Source organism: Buteo buteo, chromosome 11, assembly GCF_964188355.1.
Source record: "Buteo buteo chromosome 11, bButBut1.hap1.1, whole genome shotgun sequence".
NCBI lineage: Eukaryota > Metazoa > Chordata > Aves > Accipitriformes > Accipitridae > Buteo > Buteo buteo.
Genome location: NC_134181.1, coordinates 10941142 through 10955734, shown reverse-complemented (window position 1 = coordinate 10955734; position 14593 = coordinate 10941142). Strand labels below are relative to the sequence as shown.

The 14593-nt window shown below is 40.8% G+C and overlaps 1 protein-coding gene across 1 annotated transcript in view; it reads right to left on the bottom strand.

Annotated features, from left to right (window-relative positions):
• Positions 1 to 83: 83 nt before the first annotated feature.
• WTIP (WT1 interacting protein) overlaps positions 84 to 14593 on the bottom strand; it is an 87760-nt gene continuing 73250 nt past the window's right edge. The window contains exons 4-8 of the mRNA XM_075040036.1: positions 12856 to 12918; positions 10243 to 10373; positions 9092 to 9143; positions 7150 to 7218; positions 84 to 4306 (exon numbers count right to left, since the gene is read on the bottom strand). Coding sequence (XP_074896137.1) covers positions 4154 to 4306; positions 7150 to 7218; positions 9092 to 9143; positions 10243 to 10373; positions 12856 to 12918 — 468 coding nt within the window. The 3' untranslated portion in view covers positions 84 to 4153. The remainder of the gene's footprint in view (positions 4307 to 7149; positions 7219 to 9091; positions 9144 to 10242; positions 10374 to 12855; positions 12919 to 14593) is intronic.

The window sequence follows — 14593 nt, the reverse complement described above, 5'->3', positions numbered from 1 at the left end:
AAAGGTCTCCTGAAAATTGCTTCAGTGCCCACCTAGATTAAAAAAAATAAAATACTTACATGCAACAAACTACAAAACCAAAGATAACTACAAAATGTCTTTATTGAAAAAAGCAGATTATAGCATCTAAGGTTAAATGCAACTTCTGACTTTAATATTAAATAACTTAGGATGATAGCAAGTAGCTTCTTCTTTAGATAAATAAATCTACATTTCCCAATTTTTTTTTCTTCAACAATCAAGGGAATCAAACACTGGAACACAAAACCACAAGTAATTCTGAGGACTAAAAGACAGAAGCACATTGAAAGGTTTTACAAGGATATATACACAAAAATAGTTAAACTAATGTATATTTTCAGCATGTAAACTAGTTACATGATATACAAACTGGGAATTTATATATTTCCTACAAAATAAAAATCAACGTTGGTCCAAGTTCTTGGAAGAAAACTATATTCTTTTAAAGAAAATGAAAATATTTCTCAAATGAAAACTTAATTTAAGTCAAATTATATACTCTAGTTACGGCATTAGTTACAGGATGAATCACAAACTTTTAAACTTTTCTTGAAACACAAGAAAGCAGCTTTTGTCTCCTTTAGAGCTTTGGTTTACTTAACTACTCTGGAATTTCTGGTCTTAAAGAGCTCCTCTAACCATGTTTTCCTTTTGAAGCTCCACCTTACAAAATATATACACACACGTGCACACAAGTGAAAGGAAAAGGAAAGAAACCCAAACAAGCCCTCTTTGAAAGCTCGATTATTGAGTGCATTCTTTTATTTTGTTTTGTTTTCAGATTATTATTTTGGTCCTTTCTTTGGAACATGTCCTTCAGTGCACGAGGGACTCTGAATCACCTGCAAACAGCTTTGTGCTGTAGGGACTGTGTAAGATTCCTTACCAAAATGGAAAGGTGTAGTCCTGATGCAAATGAGAACAAGTTGTTATTGTTTTGACTTTATGGAAATGTTCTGAAAGTACAGCAAAAGCTTCTGAAGAACAATCACATCATAAAATGAACTCTAGAAAGTTTACATCTGTGTTGGAACTGATTTAACATAAGAATACTCCTTAAGAAAATCATTAAAAGAAGCTTTCTCATTTACGTAATTCCCCAGACAGGAAGTAAAAATGTGCAGAAACTGTCACTAGCACTAAAGAGTACAGCACATCATTATTTTAGATTTGCTTTTATTTTTCTCTTTGGAAAAAAAAAACCCAAAACCTGGCAAATTTCACTCAAGCTCCAGTTTTTATACTAAATGCTGGAAAAACAAAGCTGTACTTCATTATACAGTAATGGAATGCACCTGTCTATAGAAAATACTGGAACAACAACTGCTGCTTTCTAGTTTTAAACAAATTGCTTATTCTATATTGAAATATTACCTTTTGATACTTAACACGTTGGAACTGAGTAGAACTACAGGAGACTGACAAGTTAATGTGTGAAATGACATTAAATATTTTTTTTTCCTACAGTATGATCATTTTCGAAAAAAGAAGAAAAGATATGGTATGTACATGTTAGTATGCTGTCCCTTGAAAAGTATGTTGGGAGTGGAAACTTACAACTTGCCACTGAAGGAGGCAAAGTGCTAAGGAAGGTACTGGCAGAAGACTGGGCCGAATGCCAGAGTAAGTCATCTTCACCTCTGGCCACTGTGATTTTGAAGGTTTTGCTTCTATAGTGGTAGAGCAAAGCATTTTCCAGTACAGTGAGTACTGTTATGAGATGACCTGCTCACAGGAACAGACCCAAACCTTCTCTGTATATTTTAATGATTGTTTTCTTGATTTGGGTTCCTTAATATATAAAGAAAGACAAACAAGTAAAAATGCCTCAAAGCTAAATGTGATCTAAAGCAGCTTCCTTAAATGGAAAAAGTATTGCATTGCAGCTGATGCTAAAAGTTTATCCTGAAGCTCTGCTATCTATATCTTCCATGTTTGTAAGAACCTTAAGGAATTGGCCTAGTCATACAATCCAATTTAAGACAATTCTTTTTCCCTTTTCCAGCATTTGCTGTTTGGGCGAGGCACATGTACTTCCACTTCCTTCTGAGGCTGGGCTGGTGACACAGAGGTGATGTTTGCAAATGCAGAAAAACTGTGCATGCACCCAATGTCCTCTCTTTTGCAGGCCAGGCCTCTTAGGTCACACTGTAGAAACAGGGCACTAGTTGGTTGCACTCCAATTCCTTCAAAACATGGCTATCACATTAAATATGTTAATTACAAACTGATACATATTAATTAGAAAATGACTTTTTAAAGCAGCATCTGACTTGCCAAGGAGCATTCAGTAGGACAGGTTAATCTAGGCCAATGGAAGTTTGGCAAAAGTTCAGGAAACATACCTTTTGTTCCTTATTAACAGAAAAAAACCCCAACCAGTTCACAAGAATTTTTCCTGGTCCCCCTCCTCCCCCCATAAGGAAATTCCAGACTATCAAAAAGTTCTGTTAAGGGAGTTAATTATTCCACTAAGGAATTAGTGTCCATTGGATGCTCTTTGTACTTTTCAAGAGCACCACAAACGGCTTTCAAAAAATCAATGGAGCATAAGAAACTAAACTGCAATGGTGTTGCCAAATAAGTAAGTCATTTTGTCAGTCTGTGTGCTGAATTTAACATGGGATCATTTCTGAACGGATCAGTCAGATTCTAGATGTGTTGAGAACTGGCATGGAAATGTCCCAGTTTACACATGCAGAGAATCTGGTCTGGTATTTGCACTTCCTCTGGAGCAGAAGAGTTTTATTTTGTTGTGAATTTGGATACAGTTAAAGACAGCAATGATGGATTTATTTAAAGTACAAATTCAGGAAGGCTGGATCAATTCTCAGGAGAATGCAAGGAATTTTTTAAACATACAGATGTGTGATTTGCATGTAAATCATCAACACATGGTAGAAAACAAACCATATAAAAGATTCATCTAACTTCCTATATGGAAGACATATATTTCCCCAGAGCTCTGAGGTTACTGTAAAAGCTTATGCAAAATATGAAAGTGTGTACATTCTATGTACATCTAATACTTGTTATAAAATACCAATGTTAAAATGGTCTGCTGAATCTCTAAATTATTATTTCTGCTAAACTGTACTTTGTTTTCCAATGAAGACAATCACTGTGATCAGTTCAAAAGTATATCTAGAAAAGAACACGAAGCTGAAAAGATAATACAAAAACCACTGTCCCCCTCTTTTTTTTAATAATGTATCAACATACAATCATAAAGCAGTTGGTAACAAATGAAGTCTTGTATAAAACAAGTAGTATAAAGACAAGTGTACCTTTGCATAGAAAGGGGCTGCTAACCCTATTAAACAAAAAACAGGTTTAAAAGATGAATTCTTTAGTAAGTGCCAAATCATCAAGTTGATATGAATGCATTTTGAAACCGTGGATACATTTGTACACAGCAAGTGATTACAGAGGTCTGTAACTTTCTTCAAGTTATGACCCTGCATGTGCCAATCTTTTCAATATATTTCTCTGTAATGTGGTTGTTATGCGAGATGCTTACCAGGTTTCTTTAACAAGCTAAATAGTCTTTGGATGACTGTGGAACCTTGTAGGGTGGAAAGCCAGCCTGATGCTTCTTCATAGAATGCCATTATTTAACCCATGCTGAAAACTGCCATTGCCAAAAACACTTGTTTGCTTCCTATTCACTACTTCTGGGAATCTAAGTTTTAAAAAAATGTGAGACTGTATTCTCTAAGACCAGAATTCAACAAAACTAGCTAAAATGCTAGCATTTATCTTATCATGCTTGCTGCAATATGATAAGGTGCTAACTTTTGGGAAGTAATTCTACACTCCTTACTTGGGCAAAATCTCCACTGAAGGAAAGTGAGTAGGGAGTGCAGAACAGCCCTTTGTACCATTGTTTTTAGAAATGCTGCCATTTACAGTTAGTTACAGTTTAGTGATGAATTATTTGTTCAAGTAGACAGTGTCTCAGTGAAAATGTCTAGATAAAAGAACGCAGATGTACAAGATCAGAAAAGGACCCCTCACCTCTGATTTAAAAAATAAATAGCTGGTTTAGATGGTTATCTTTAAAGGAACAGGAAAGTCATTTTTAGATTTTTGTCTTCTCTTTCAAACGGCTTATTGGTATTAGAAATGTCTTTCAGAGTTCTGTGACATGCATTGGATAGCTTGGAGGTGGATGTGATGGCAGTTTAATATTAAGGCGCCTGATATGACAGCCATGGCAGAGCAAGTGGCCCTCTAATGGGTAACAACGATGGCCTTCCTCATCATTGAGCTGCAAGCCACAATCCTAGAAGAAACATATACATCCCAGATTAGTGAATGGTTCAGGTAGGTCATCTCACAACAATGCTGATCTATCCTGCATAGCCCTGAGAGCTCCCTCCCACACCTCCAAAGCCAGCAACCTCAAGAGTTTTTGGTAGGTGGACCCTGACTATCTCATATTAAGCAAAACGACATCACTGAAATAAAACAGGACAGTCTATAGTAGTACCCAGCATTTTCTTCCCTGTTGTTTCCCATTCTGGTCTCTTCATCATCTAATAAATGTTGATGCAAATCAGACAGGCCAAGGACTAACTAAAAACAGGCCAAGGACTGACTCTGACACATACAACCTGGAAGAGGTTAGAACAGAGAAGGAGCTAATTCTGCAACAAGGCAGCGAGCAAGAAATGGGGGAGAATAAGTAGAGAATGAGAGGAGTGGGGAAGAGGGGGAGATGAGACATGTTTTACTTCTGAAGCAGGGCTAAACTTTCTCTAACTTGGAATTAAAAAAAAAAAAAGACTTCAAGGCCAATGGCCTGTCTTTAGTGGAAATATGGTAGTACCTCTGGGACTGGCATGTAACTACAGGGACAACATGGGTGAACAACAGTGAAGGAACAGAGATGAAAAGAACAACAACAAACAGTGATCCTGCCTGCTGGCTATTACGTACACTGCAATAGAGACACTCCTGGTTTTCAGTTGTCATCATTATAATTTTGAGGACATTTGAAAGTCATGGCAGTTTTGTGCTCGGATTTGATGTCCCAAGTATGTTAAATACTTAAAAATTGTTACTGTGACCAGTCCTGACAAACCAGAGATTCCAAGTATGTATCTACACACTTAATAGAAAAGCAAAAAAAAAAAATTGAACAAGTTGGGCATATAGGTCATTTTAGTACTGAAAACTGATGCAAAGTTTTTAATTGGACACAAAGTACAATTTTTCAGCTTTCATAGCTCAAATTAAAATCCTCAAATTTTACAATGCTGAAATAAGAATGAAAAATGGGCTTTAAAGTAAGCTTTAAAACTGGCGTGTTAGTTTAGGGAGGGTTTAATCAAAGTTTCTGCCAAGGTAGTCTTCTGTGTGTTACTGTACGTTATACAATAACTTTATAGTCCTTTATGTAAGATTTAAAATTCAATTCCGCATTAGAATTTAACAATTTTGGATAACCTACAGTTGTGCCAAGTGTTCACACCTTTTTCCGTCTCCAAAATTGTATTCCTTTTCTGCAGTGAGAAAGCCTGCCTTCTCAGTGGATTTCAGTTTTAGAATGGGAGTCTACTGATCTGTAAAACAGCTTGAACTTCTCAGCAGAAGTTATGCGGTTGCAAGAAAGAGATGATATAGAAAAGCAGCGAAGTTTCCAAACTGACTACTGACTTTGCATGCCCACCAGGTGATGATGACATTAATGGCATTTCAGAAGTGGCTGCCTAAGTCGTCATAGCCTTTGCAAAAGTCTCCATGTGAATACCTCGAAATACTGGCACTAACTTTTCTAGCAGTATTTGGAGACAGCAGTGACCCAGTGCGTACAGTTTGAGAGCCTGACTGGAGAACCTTAGGCAGTAATGTACCCCTGTTTACACATGGCTAACCCCCTGACTTCTGCACGTAAACACACTCTGCCATTCTGGGCAGATGTGGAGGCAGCTTCATTTGCCTCAAACTGGAAGGAGAATGGGGAAATGAATAATGAAACAGAACTGAAAATAAACCCCCATTGGGACATTCTAATATAAAGTCAATAGCCTGAGAGAGAAGGGGAGGGAGCTGTCATCTTAGGTGAAGCCTGCACAAAGCAATAGATGGGGGAAGAAGGAGGAGGGAAGCACAGCTCTCCAAAATGCTGCAATTTCCTGTGCCAATTTCTCCTGAAAAATTAATAGGAAAGGATGGAGTATCCAGATATCTCTAGGGGAAAGAGATAACTGAGTGGATGGGGTCTTCCTTATGTTCATGTACATTTCAAGATGCCCTGCATTTTGTTATTTTCTCCCTTTACTGGAAGTCTCTTTGTAAAACCTTTTTGTACAAAAGTACATGGAAGATAGCATTGCTGCATTTTTGCCTCTGGTGCTACGACAGTTAGGTAGCACAGTTAGGATCTGTGTGGATATTTCCATGTTATATCAGAGTGCCAAACCTACAGCAAAAGGGAAGTTTTGGGTTGATCTCAAATTAAAGAGTTTGTTTCCCTCCTCATGCTTCCAGATGTAGAGCTAGGACTGAACTCAGCTCTCCTCTCTGAAACAAGAGCACTAATCCCACAACCTTGATCTGCCCCAATAAACTTTTAAATGTGCTGCATAAAAGAAACTACTATGAAAAAAGTGACAGAAAGTCAGTGGTATCCCTGTCTCTTTTCTAATAAAGAATCAATATTAATTCAGCATGGAAAAAACACAGATCACCTAGAAAAGCCTTCCAGTTTATGTCCTTCCCTGCACAGGCAATGTGAATTCAAGTCTCCTCAGATCAGAGCCACACAAGCTGTATCCAGAGATCAGAAAAAAGAGAACTGGCACCTACTCTTTGTCCTCTCCCCACCTGGAAGTATTGAAAAAATTCAACCCAAAGAACCAAACCCAGCTTTTCAAGTTAATATACTGGGGGAAAAAAAAAAAGAAACTGATTTGGTACTGGAAATGGCAGTACCACTTGCAGCCCAGCTAGCACTCATTCCTTTGCCTCCCTTCAGGAGCTGTGGGGCAGAGCCCTACCTGCCCAGGCATGCAAGAGCCAGCAAGTGCACCCTGAGGTGCGAGTCAGGCACCTACCAAGAGGCTGCTAGTTATTAGCAAAGCCTTGCTGTGGGGCAGGCCAGCAGAGGTGCCTGATGCTTACCTCGCAGTGATAGCACTCCACGTGGTAGTCTTTGTCCATTGACACAACCCGAATGGTCTCCTCGGAGCCCTGTTGGGGAAGCAGAGAGAAGGCAAGAGTGGGCTTGTAAAGCAGTGTTTTCTCAATCCTCTTTCAGTGCCCAACCTATCGCTTCGGAGAGCTGTTTCCCCAGGGGATCCCCTCTTCCTCCGCAGAGCAGAGCTCTGTGACCACTGAGGGTCTTGTCCCCTGGTGCACAGCACTGCACCGCTAGTTTTGCTGTTCAGCAGCAGCATGGGTGTCTGACATATTTAACCTGTAGAGGTCATTTGGGAAGTGTAGCCAAAACTTCATCCTTAAGGGACAAATTAGTCTTGAAATCAAATAATTTTTCAAGGGCACCCAGGATCCGAACGAATTACCAGGCAAAAACTATGACCTGCTGATTGGGTAACTCTTCCTTGTAGACATCCTGGGCTGAGTTTTCCAGGGCTTGTATTCCCCTCAAACCATCTGCTGCACAGCTATTTTGCACATGCATATGTCACTGTATGTACCCCATAGGGATTTACATACCAGTCCAGCAGGTAATGATGTGCACAGGCCAAAACCTCAGCATGAGGGTGGATGCAGTGGAGTTGTGTAATTCCTGGCTGAGCCCCAGGCCCTGCAGAGCAGCCCATACCCTTCTTGTAACCTCACAGACTCTTTCCCTGATCCGCTCTGAAGCCTCTGAAGACAGAGCTCATTAAATTTGTTGCCTTGCATTGTTTCCAGTTCCAGGTCTGGTTAGAGCATCAGATATGACGTAGACTATGTCTGAGAGAAGCTGTGGGCAAGTTAGTACCTGCACTGCTAGACTTGAACTAACCTAAGAAACCTCCATGGGAAAGAACATGGAGTCTATCTTGCTAGCCATCATCAGATGAGTCAGCAGTAGGACTGCTTTTTTTTCTTTTTTTTTTTTTTAAAGAAAGTTATTTTGTAAGACACAAATCCAGTGAAATTTACATAGGGGTTTTCTCCTCACATGCCATCACTAGGACAAGAAGTTCTGGCTCATCTTTGTAAGGGTTTTAAATGCCCAGGTCTCACACAATTAACAGAAATAATAATGACAGAGAGTAACGTGCAGTGATGGAGGTGGGCATGCTGAGAGGCTCTAGCCACAGGCTTAATTGGGGCTTATAGTATGCAAGCTCTGGCTCTATAAACATGAGAAGAGGAAAAGGAGGGAGGTGCTGAGGCCCTTGCTTACAAATGAACTGGTCAGTGACCTCAACAACGGGAACTCAGATGGTGCTGCACCCACCAGAGTATAAGGGAGCACTACTGTGAGTAGGCAGAAATGGGATGTCCTAATGCACAAGTCTTATCATGCTAACCGTACTGCCAGGATAGGCTGAGGTTGCAAGCAGGTAATTCACCTGGGTTCCCTTTTAGCCAACTTTTCCGCCACCTTTTCCACCCCTTTAAGCACTTTCATTACATTGCCATCCCAGGATGACAGATTGTGTGGTCTTCTCGCAGGCTCAGAGTAACTCTCAGATGTCTTTTCAAGTTTGGGCATCTTAACAGGTCCACATCAGAAATGCAAATGTAGCAGACAAGCAAATTTGCTATTTGAGCTAATGGGAGATTCTAAAAATAAACAGGGCTTTAATTCTTGGGTTGTTCTTGGAGCCCCCAGTCAGGGCTTTCAATTAAATGAGATTTATAACAGCATAACTAAGACCTGGAAAGCACCCTAAAGATACAAAGTACTACGCTGCATAAGTAGAGTGTGACTATTACAACTTCTGAGAATGTTTGGGAGTGACATTACTGCTGAACTGTATTTAATTTAGTATCTGACATAGTATAGACTCTGGAAGAGGAAGGAAAAGCATCTAATATGTTTTTAGAAAGCGTTCATACACCAATAGTTGTTTTTTCTAAAGAGTCAGTGCATGTTAACATGTACCTGTGCTGGTAGGATCGGCTGGTTACAGGAAGCGCATTTTGGTGCAAAAACCCTAGGGTGCAAGAAGAAAGTGTTCAAAATCACATTTAAAGTTTCTTCAAAAAGTAGAACCAAGGGAACTATTCTAACCACGCCTTGTTTTTAGCAAAATGTAGATGCACAGGATTTCAAATGCCTCTAAATGTTTGACGATATCCAGGGAAAAGGAGATTTGGAAGAGGCTGATCTACCCCAGCTTTATTGCTTAGGTCTTCCTGACCTCTAGGCATCATGAATCCAGCCCTCTTCCCACATATGCCCTTTCTCTTACCTTCCTTTACTCATAAAGCCATTCAAATTCTTTCAGAGACTCACTGTTTTGACTGCAAAGCAGCTCCTAATTTGGGGACTGTCACCATCTGACATCAGGAAGACATAACCATGCTAAATAGGAGAGGGGCTGATCATGGCTAGGATCTACTTAAACCAAATACATCAACCCATCTTATTATCCACAGCTGCATTTTATGACAATCACTGGGCCAACATTCACTCTATCCTTGTAACACAGTCAGCTTGGTACCAATAGGCTTGAGTTCAGAGCGATTTACTCTTGCTGCATAAGCTGAGTTATTGGTTGATTGGAGCTAATTCACATTGCCTTTGAGGGGGAGAAGAAAGGAGTCCCAAAGCAATCACTTAAACCACAAAACTTTGTGTCAGGTGACGCTAAAATCATTCTAACACTAGCTGCTAATTACATGTCTACTGCCCAGTCTAGGTTAACCTAACTTATGCTTACCGGTGTCACACACTACCAGAACCTCAACTCTTAGAAACAGCCAGCAGAACCTACCACCGCTTGCAGAATTAGCCTGATCTAATTAGTATTTGAAGTTCTGAAAGAAGTAGAGAAAGAGCCACCAGAGAAGTACATCCTCTGACACAACTTGATTTTCAACCTCACCTGGCCACCGTATGCCACACTGGGCCCATGAAGTAACCTTTAATATAACTTTAAAATACTTTACAAATGCAACATGTGAGAGCAGCACTCTAGGAGCATCTGAGCAAATAGGAATTACCCTTTTTATCTACTACAAGGCTTATAACTTAACCAATAATTTAACTACTATAATCTTTCCAAGCACGCAATGGATTTGTGGACTTACGTATGGTAGTCTTTGACACAGTAAATATTGTTCTCCACATCAACAGTAAAGGGGACTCCATCCAAACATTCGTTACACACCACGCAGCGGAAGCAGCCGGGATGGTATGACTTTCCAAGGGCCTGTAAGATCTTAAGAGGCAAACAGCAAAATAAGTGGATGCATGATTACATGAGATGCCCCCCATATACTGCTGTGTCTGACTCAATAATGACAGTGAGAAAAGCACTTCAGGATGAAATTACCACTCTGCAGATCTGTCAGCAAGGGGCTTTTTAAAACAATCAACTTGCTTATTTCAGTGGGTTTCAGTAGGCTCCCAATAAAGAGAGAGAACTGTGAAAATCAGGCAAACGCCCATCAGTCTTAGCTCTGCAGGGCCAATACTGCCAACAGAAATTAAAAACGGCTTCAGAGGCCACTTCTTGGCAAATCTGTTGCAGCCAAATACAAGTTACTGGGATACAGAGTTAATTCACAAAACTTAACAGGCTGTGACAGACAGAATCCAAAGCAGTCATTACTCAAACTTAAAATAACAAAACAAGCAAATAAATAGGTGTCCCTTTATTAATTAAGGATCCTAATCCACCACAGTTACTGACTGGTTATCGCTCAGTAACAGGGGCCCATCGGTTTCTGTTAAAATTCTATCTGTATCCATGTGTTTGGATACAGATCCATCCATCTGTCCAGGCTTCTCCCATGCTGACCTTCCCTGTTGCATTTTAAAGGTTTCAATGAAAGGCCTGATGCAGTCTCAGCTACACTACTACAGAACAGATCCCCTCCCTCCTGGTGTCCTCCTACGTAATGCTCAGCACAGCACTGGGGCATGTATCAAGGAGGATGCGCCAAGTCCATGAACAAGCCTCTGGGTAGAGTGAAACATGGTATCATCTTCAGGCAGCTCTGAACAGGTTATAGCACCAATTGCATACATTTCCAGTGTAAGAAATACCTTTGGAAGGTAATTTCAAAAAGTTATCTGCTAGCAGCAGTGCTCAGCTTAGAGGTGCTAATAAGCTGGAGATGAAAAATCTCCACAGGCCAAGCTCTCACGGCCCTGTAGATGATTCTATGAATAAAGATCAAATTAACAGGAAATAAGTAGTGGTGCATAGGAAAAATGCAGAGTCAATTTAACCTTTTTTCCCCCCTCTAATGAAGCCCTATAGGTCTCCATTCAATGAGTGGCATCAGACTCCATTTGGTTTGCAAGCCTGTCCCTAGCCAGAAACAACTTGTCTCTGTGTGTGTGTTGCTATCTAGGCAGCTACACAAGACACACTGTTAGCCTGGCATGGCTGTGCAGCCACCCCTTTTGCAGGAGCAACTCGTAATTCAACTGCACTTTCAGCTCTGAACAGCTTCTGTTGTGCCCAGGCCTGTGGGGCTGCAGCTCTCTGCTCCTTAGCTGTACACAGGCACCGCTACTGTGCAGGCATGTTTGTTGTTACGTGCGCTCCCAGGGAGGAACACGAAGGAATTAGCCAAATAAGACTGCTTAATTCCTCGAGATCCCAGAGCTGTTTCCTTTTGTCAGAGCACACTTGCTGATGGGAGAGAGGCAGACAAGCACCTGCCAAGCTTCCAGCTACTGAGCTCCACCAACGAGATATTATGGACTCTTGCCTGGATTCTGCAATTAATGGCCAGCTCAAAGCATGCAAGTCAGGATACCCCTCCCCCTCCCAGCATGACACAACTCTAGAAATTTGCTCTTGGGCTAAAACGAACAATATCCTTGTCCAACCAGTGGTGCCAGGATATGAGCCAGAATCCTCATTAGTGACGTCTCTGTTCCAGCTCCTACTGAACCTCTGTGTTTGCAATGCAATAGCCACTTCTATTAGGCATACTGAGGTTCATATACATTTTCAAGCAAGAGAAAAATAGATATACTACATGATCTGCACATCTTCAATGTGCAAGTCACAATTTTGTTTGTTTGGGAATTTCTGCTTAGGAAGAACAGACTAAATTCTTCCTACTTTCACCCACTGAAATGATGCCAGCAGTATCTGGTCCAACCCATGGCCCTTTGATTTTTTTTTTTATTTTATTATAAAAGTAACTCTGACTACTGGCTCTCTACAAATCCCAGTGGCAATAATGCATTTTACCTGACATGGAGCAAGTGGCAGAAGGTAAATAAAACAAGTCACAGGGCAGGTAACAAACCTCAGGACTACTGATAATGTTCCTCTCCAGATTCCATCCACTTGACAGAGCTCTTGCTATTCTACTGTCTTACAGAGCACAGCCTCTGTTTTCTTTTACCATATTCTCCTACAAAGCTATGCTGTATTGTCACCCTTTAGTATTAAAATTCTATTTATCTTTTTTTTTTTTTTTTTTTTTTAAACTAGCATTTGGCAGAGCAACAGCCTCCCACGATCTCAGGTAGAAAAGAAGCCAAATTTACTGAACTTAATAGTAATAGAACATGAAGATACTTTTATTTACTGCCTCAGTTAAAAAAAAATTACCTTGACAGCAGTGAAGACACAATGGTAGTCTTACTAGGGAAAAAGCACAATGTCTCGCAGTGCACTACCCAAAGTACATGAAAAGCAAGCTACCCCGCAGTTAGGAATTTAGATCTCTTACCATTTCCATTATGAGGTGTCCACAAACAAAGCACTTGTCCGCTGTTTGCTGAAAACCTGAATACTGTTCAAATGACAGAAAAGAAAGGATTATTAGTAGCCACTCCTCTAGCTGCAGAAATACCTTTTAAGTCAACACTGCGCTATTTTCCAGCCTGTGCCATATATGATAGCAAACCATACAATAGGTTTGGGAGACAGGAACTCAGAAGCCTTCGCTCTGCTCTGGCAGCATGCTCAGATAACAGCTTGGCCTTCTGATCCACTGCAGGATTTCCACTGAGATTTCCAATGTAACAATATTATTTTAAGTTTGATTTTTATTTTTGAAGCCTATTTGGTGAGTTTGCATTTGGCGTGCTGGAATTAGCTTGATTTCACTCTTTTGGTTGTTGTTGAGGAAGTAAGTAACACAGGACTTGCCTCCCAACTCCTGCTCAAATTAGTGACCAGATGCTTACTGACCTCAGATTTTGGACCTATATTTCACCCAGTGCTATATGCAGGCCAAGGAGGATTTAGCTGCCTCGTGGATACCAAGCTTTTTATCCAGGGAAGAATCTAAAAGTCCAGTCGTAGGAACTTGGGCCCCCTGCACAATGTGGGCAACAGTAGGGTACCTCAGAAAGATGATACAAACCCCAACCATCAGCCCATGCTCTATCCTGCAGTGGGAAACGGGAAGGCTGGGCAGGCCTGGCAGCAGAGACCTCTCAGGTTCGGCGCCTGGGGCATGGCAGCAGGGAGATGCTTCACCCACTTGGGACCAAAGCTCTGTGTTCCCTGCCTGAGTGTTTTTGACCTTAACTTTGTACTTGCGTGCCCAAAGCAGATCCTGTTTCAGATGCCAAAGTCTGTCTTTAGCCCTGTGTTTAGAAGTATATTAAAAAAAAAAATAAAATCAAGGTTATCAGGCCAGACGACTGACCTACCAAACAACTACCCCACATGGAAGAGGCCTTAAGAACTCCAGCCATGTAATTTTGAAACTGGTATTTGCAGTGGCTGAACTTTATCCTCACCCACTGCAGTCCCCTGCAAGTGAAGTGCTGCATGTGCATTCTTTCCTGCCAGAGGGACAGGGTGCCCAGTTATTTGTACAGTATTGCACAGTGATGCTTATTTCAGCAGTTAAGGTTTTAGCAAAGCTCACCTGAAATGTACTTCAGTTGCACAAGATAAAAGACAGGGAATGGGGAGGATGAGTGTAAACTGGACTCTTCTCCCAGAGCACAGGTTAACTGGCTCAGGCATCTAATGCACCCTCAGAGCCTCAGCCCAACAGAGTTTACGGCTTGCTCCATTCCCCCCTTGATTTAGTGGGGATTAACTGTCCCCTCACTTCAAAAGCCAGTGTTCCCAGCCTAGAGCTGCCATATGTTTTCCTTTTTATTGGTGTGAGGGGATTACATGTTATTTCAGATCAATAGGTTGGAGACAAAATTATTGTTGCTATGCAACGAAGTGATTATGAAGGAAAAGGTCTCGCAGACACTTTGATGGGTGCAGAAAGTCAGTAAATGATGGTATAGCAGCTGTCACAGCTCCAAATTTACTATGCACTAAGGAACACAGCTCATGCAATCTTAAACTTTGAAACTTCATCAAAAGAGACCAGGGTGTTGAGGAACAAATACAGAGGCAGACAGTCCTAGCTGGCTATTTCTGCAAGATACTGTTTTTTTTTCTCTTTTTTCTTCTTCTTACTGATGCAGAAAAAAAGGCTTCACTGCTTGGGA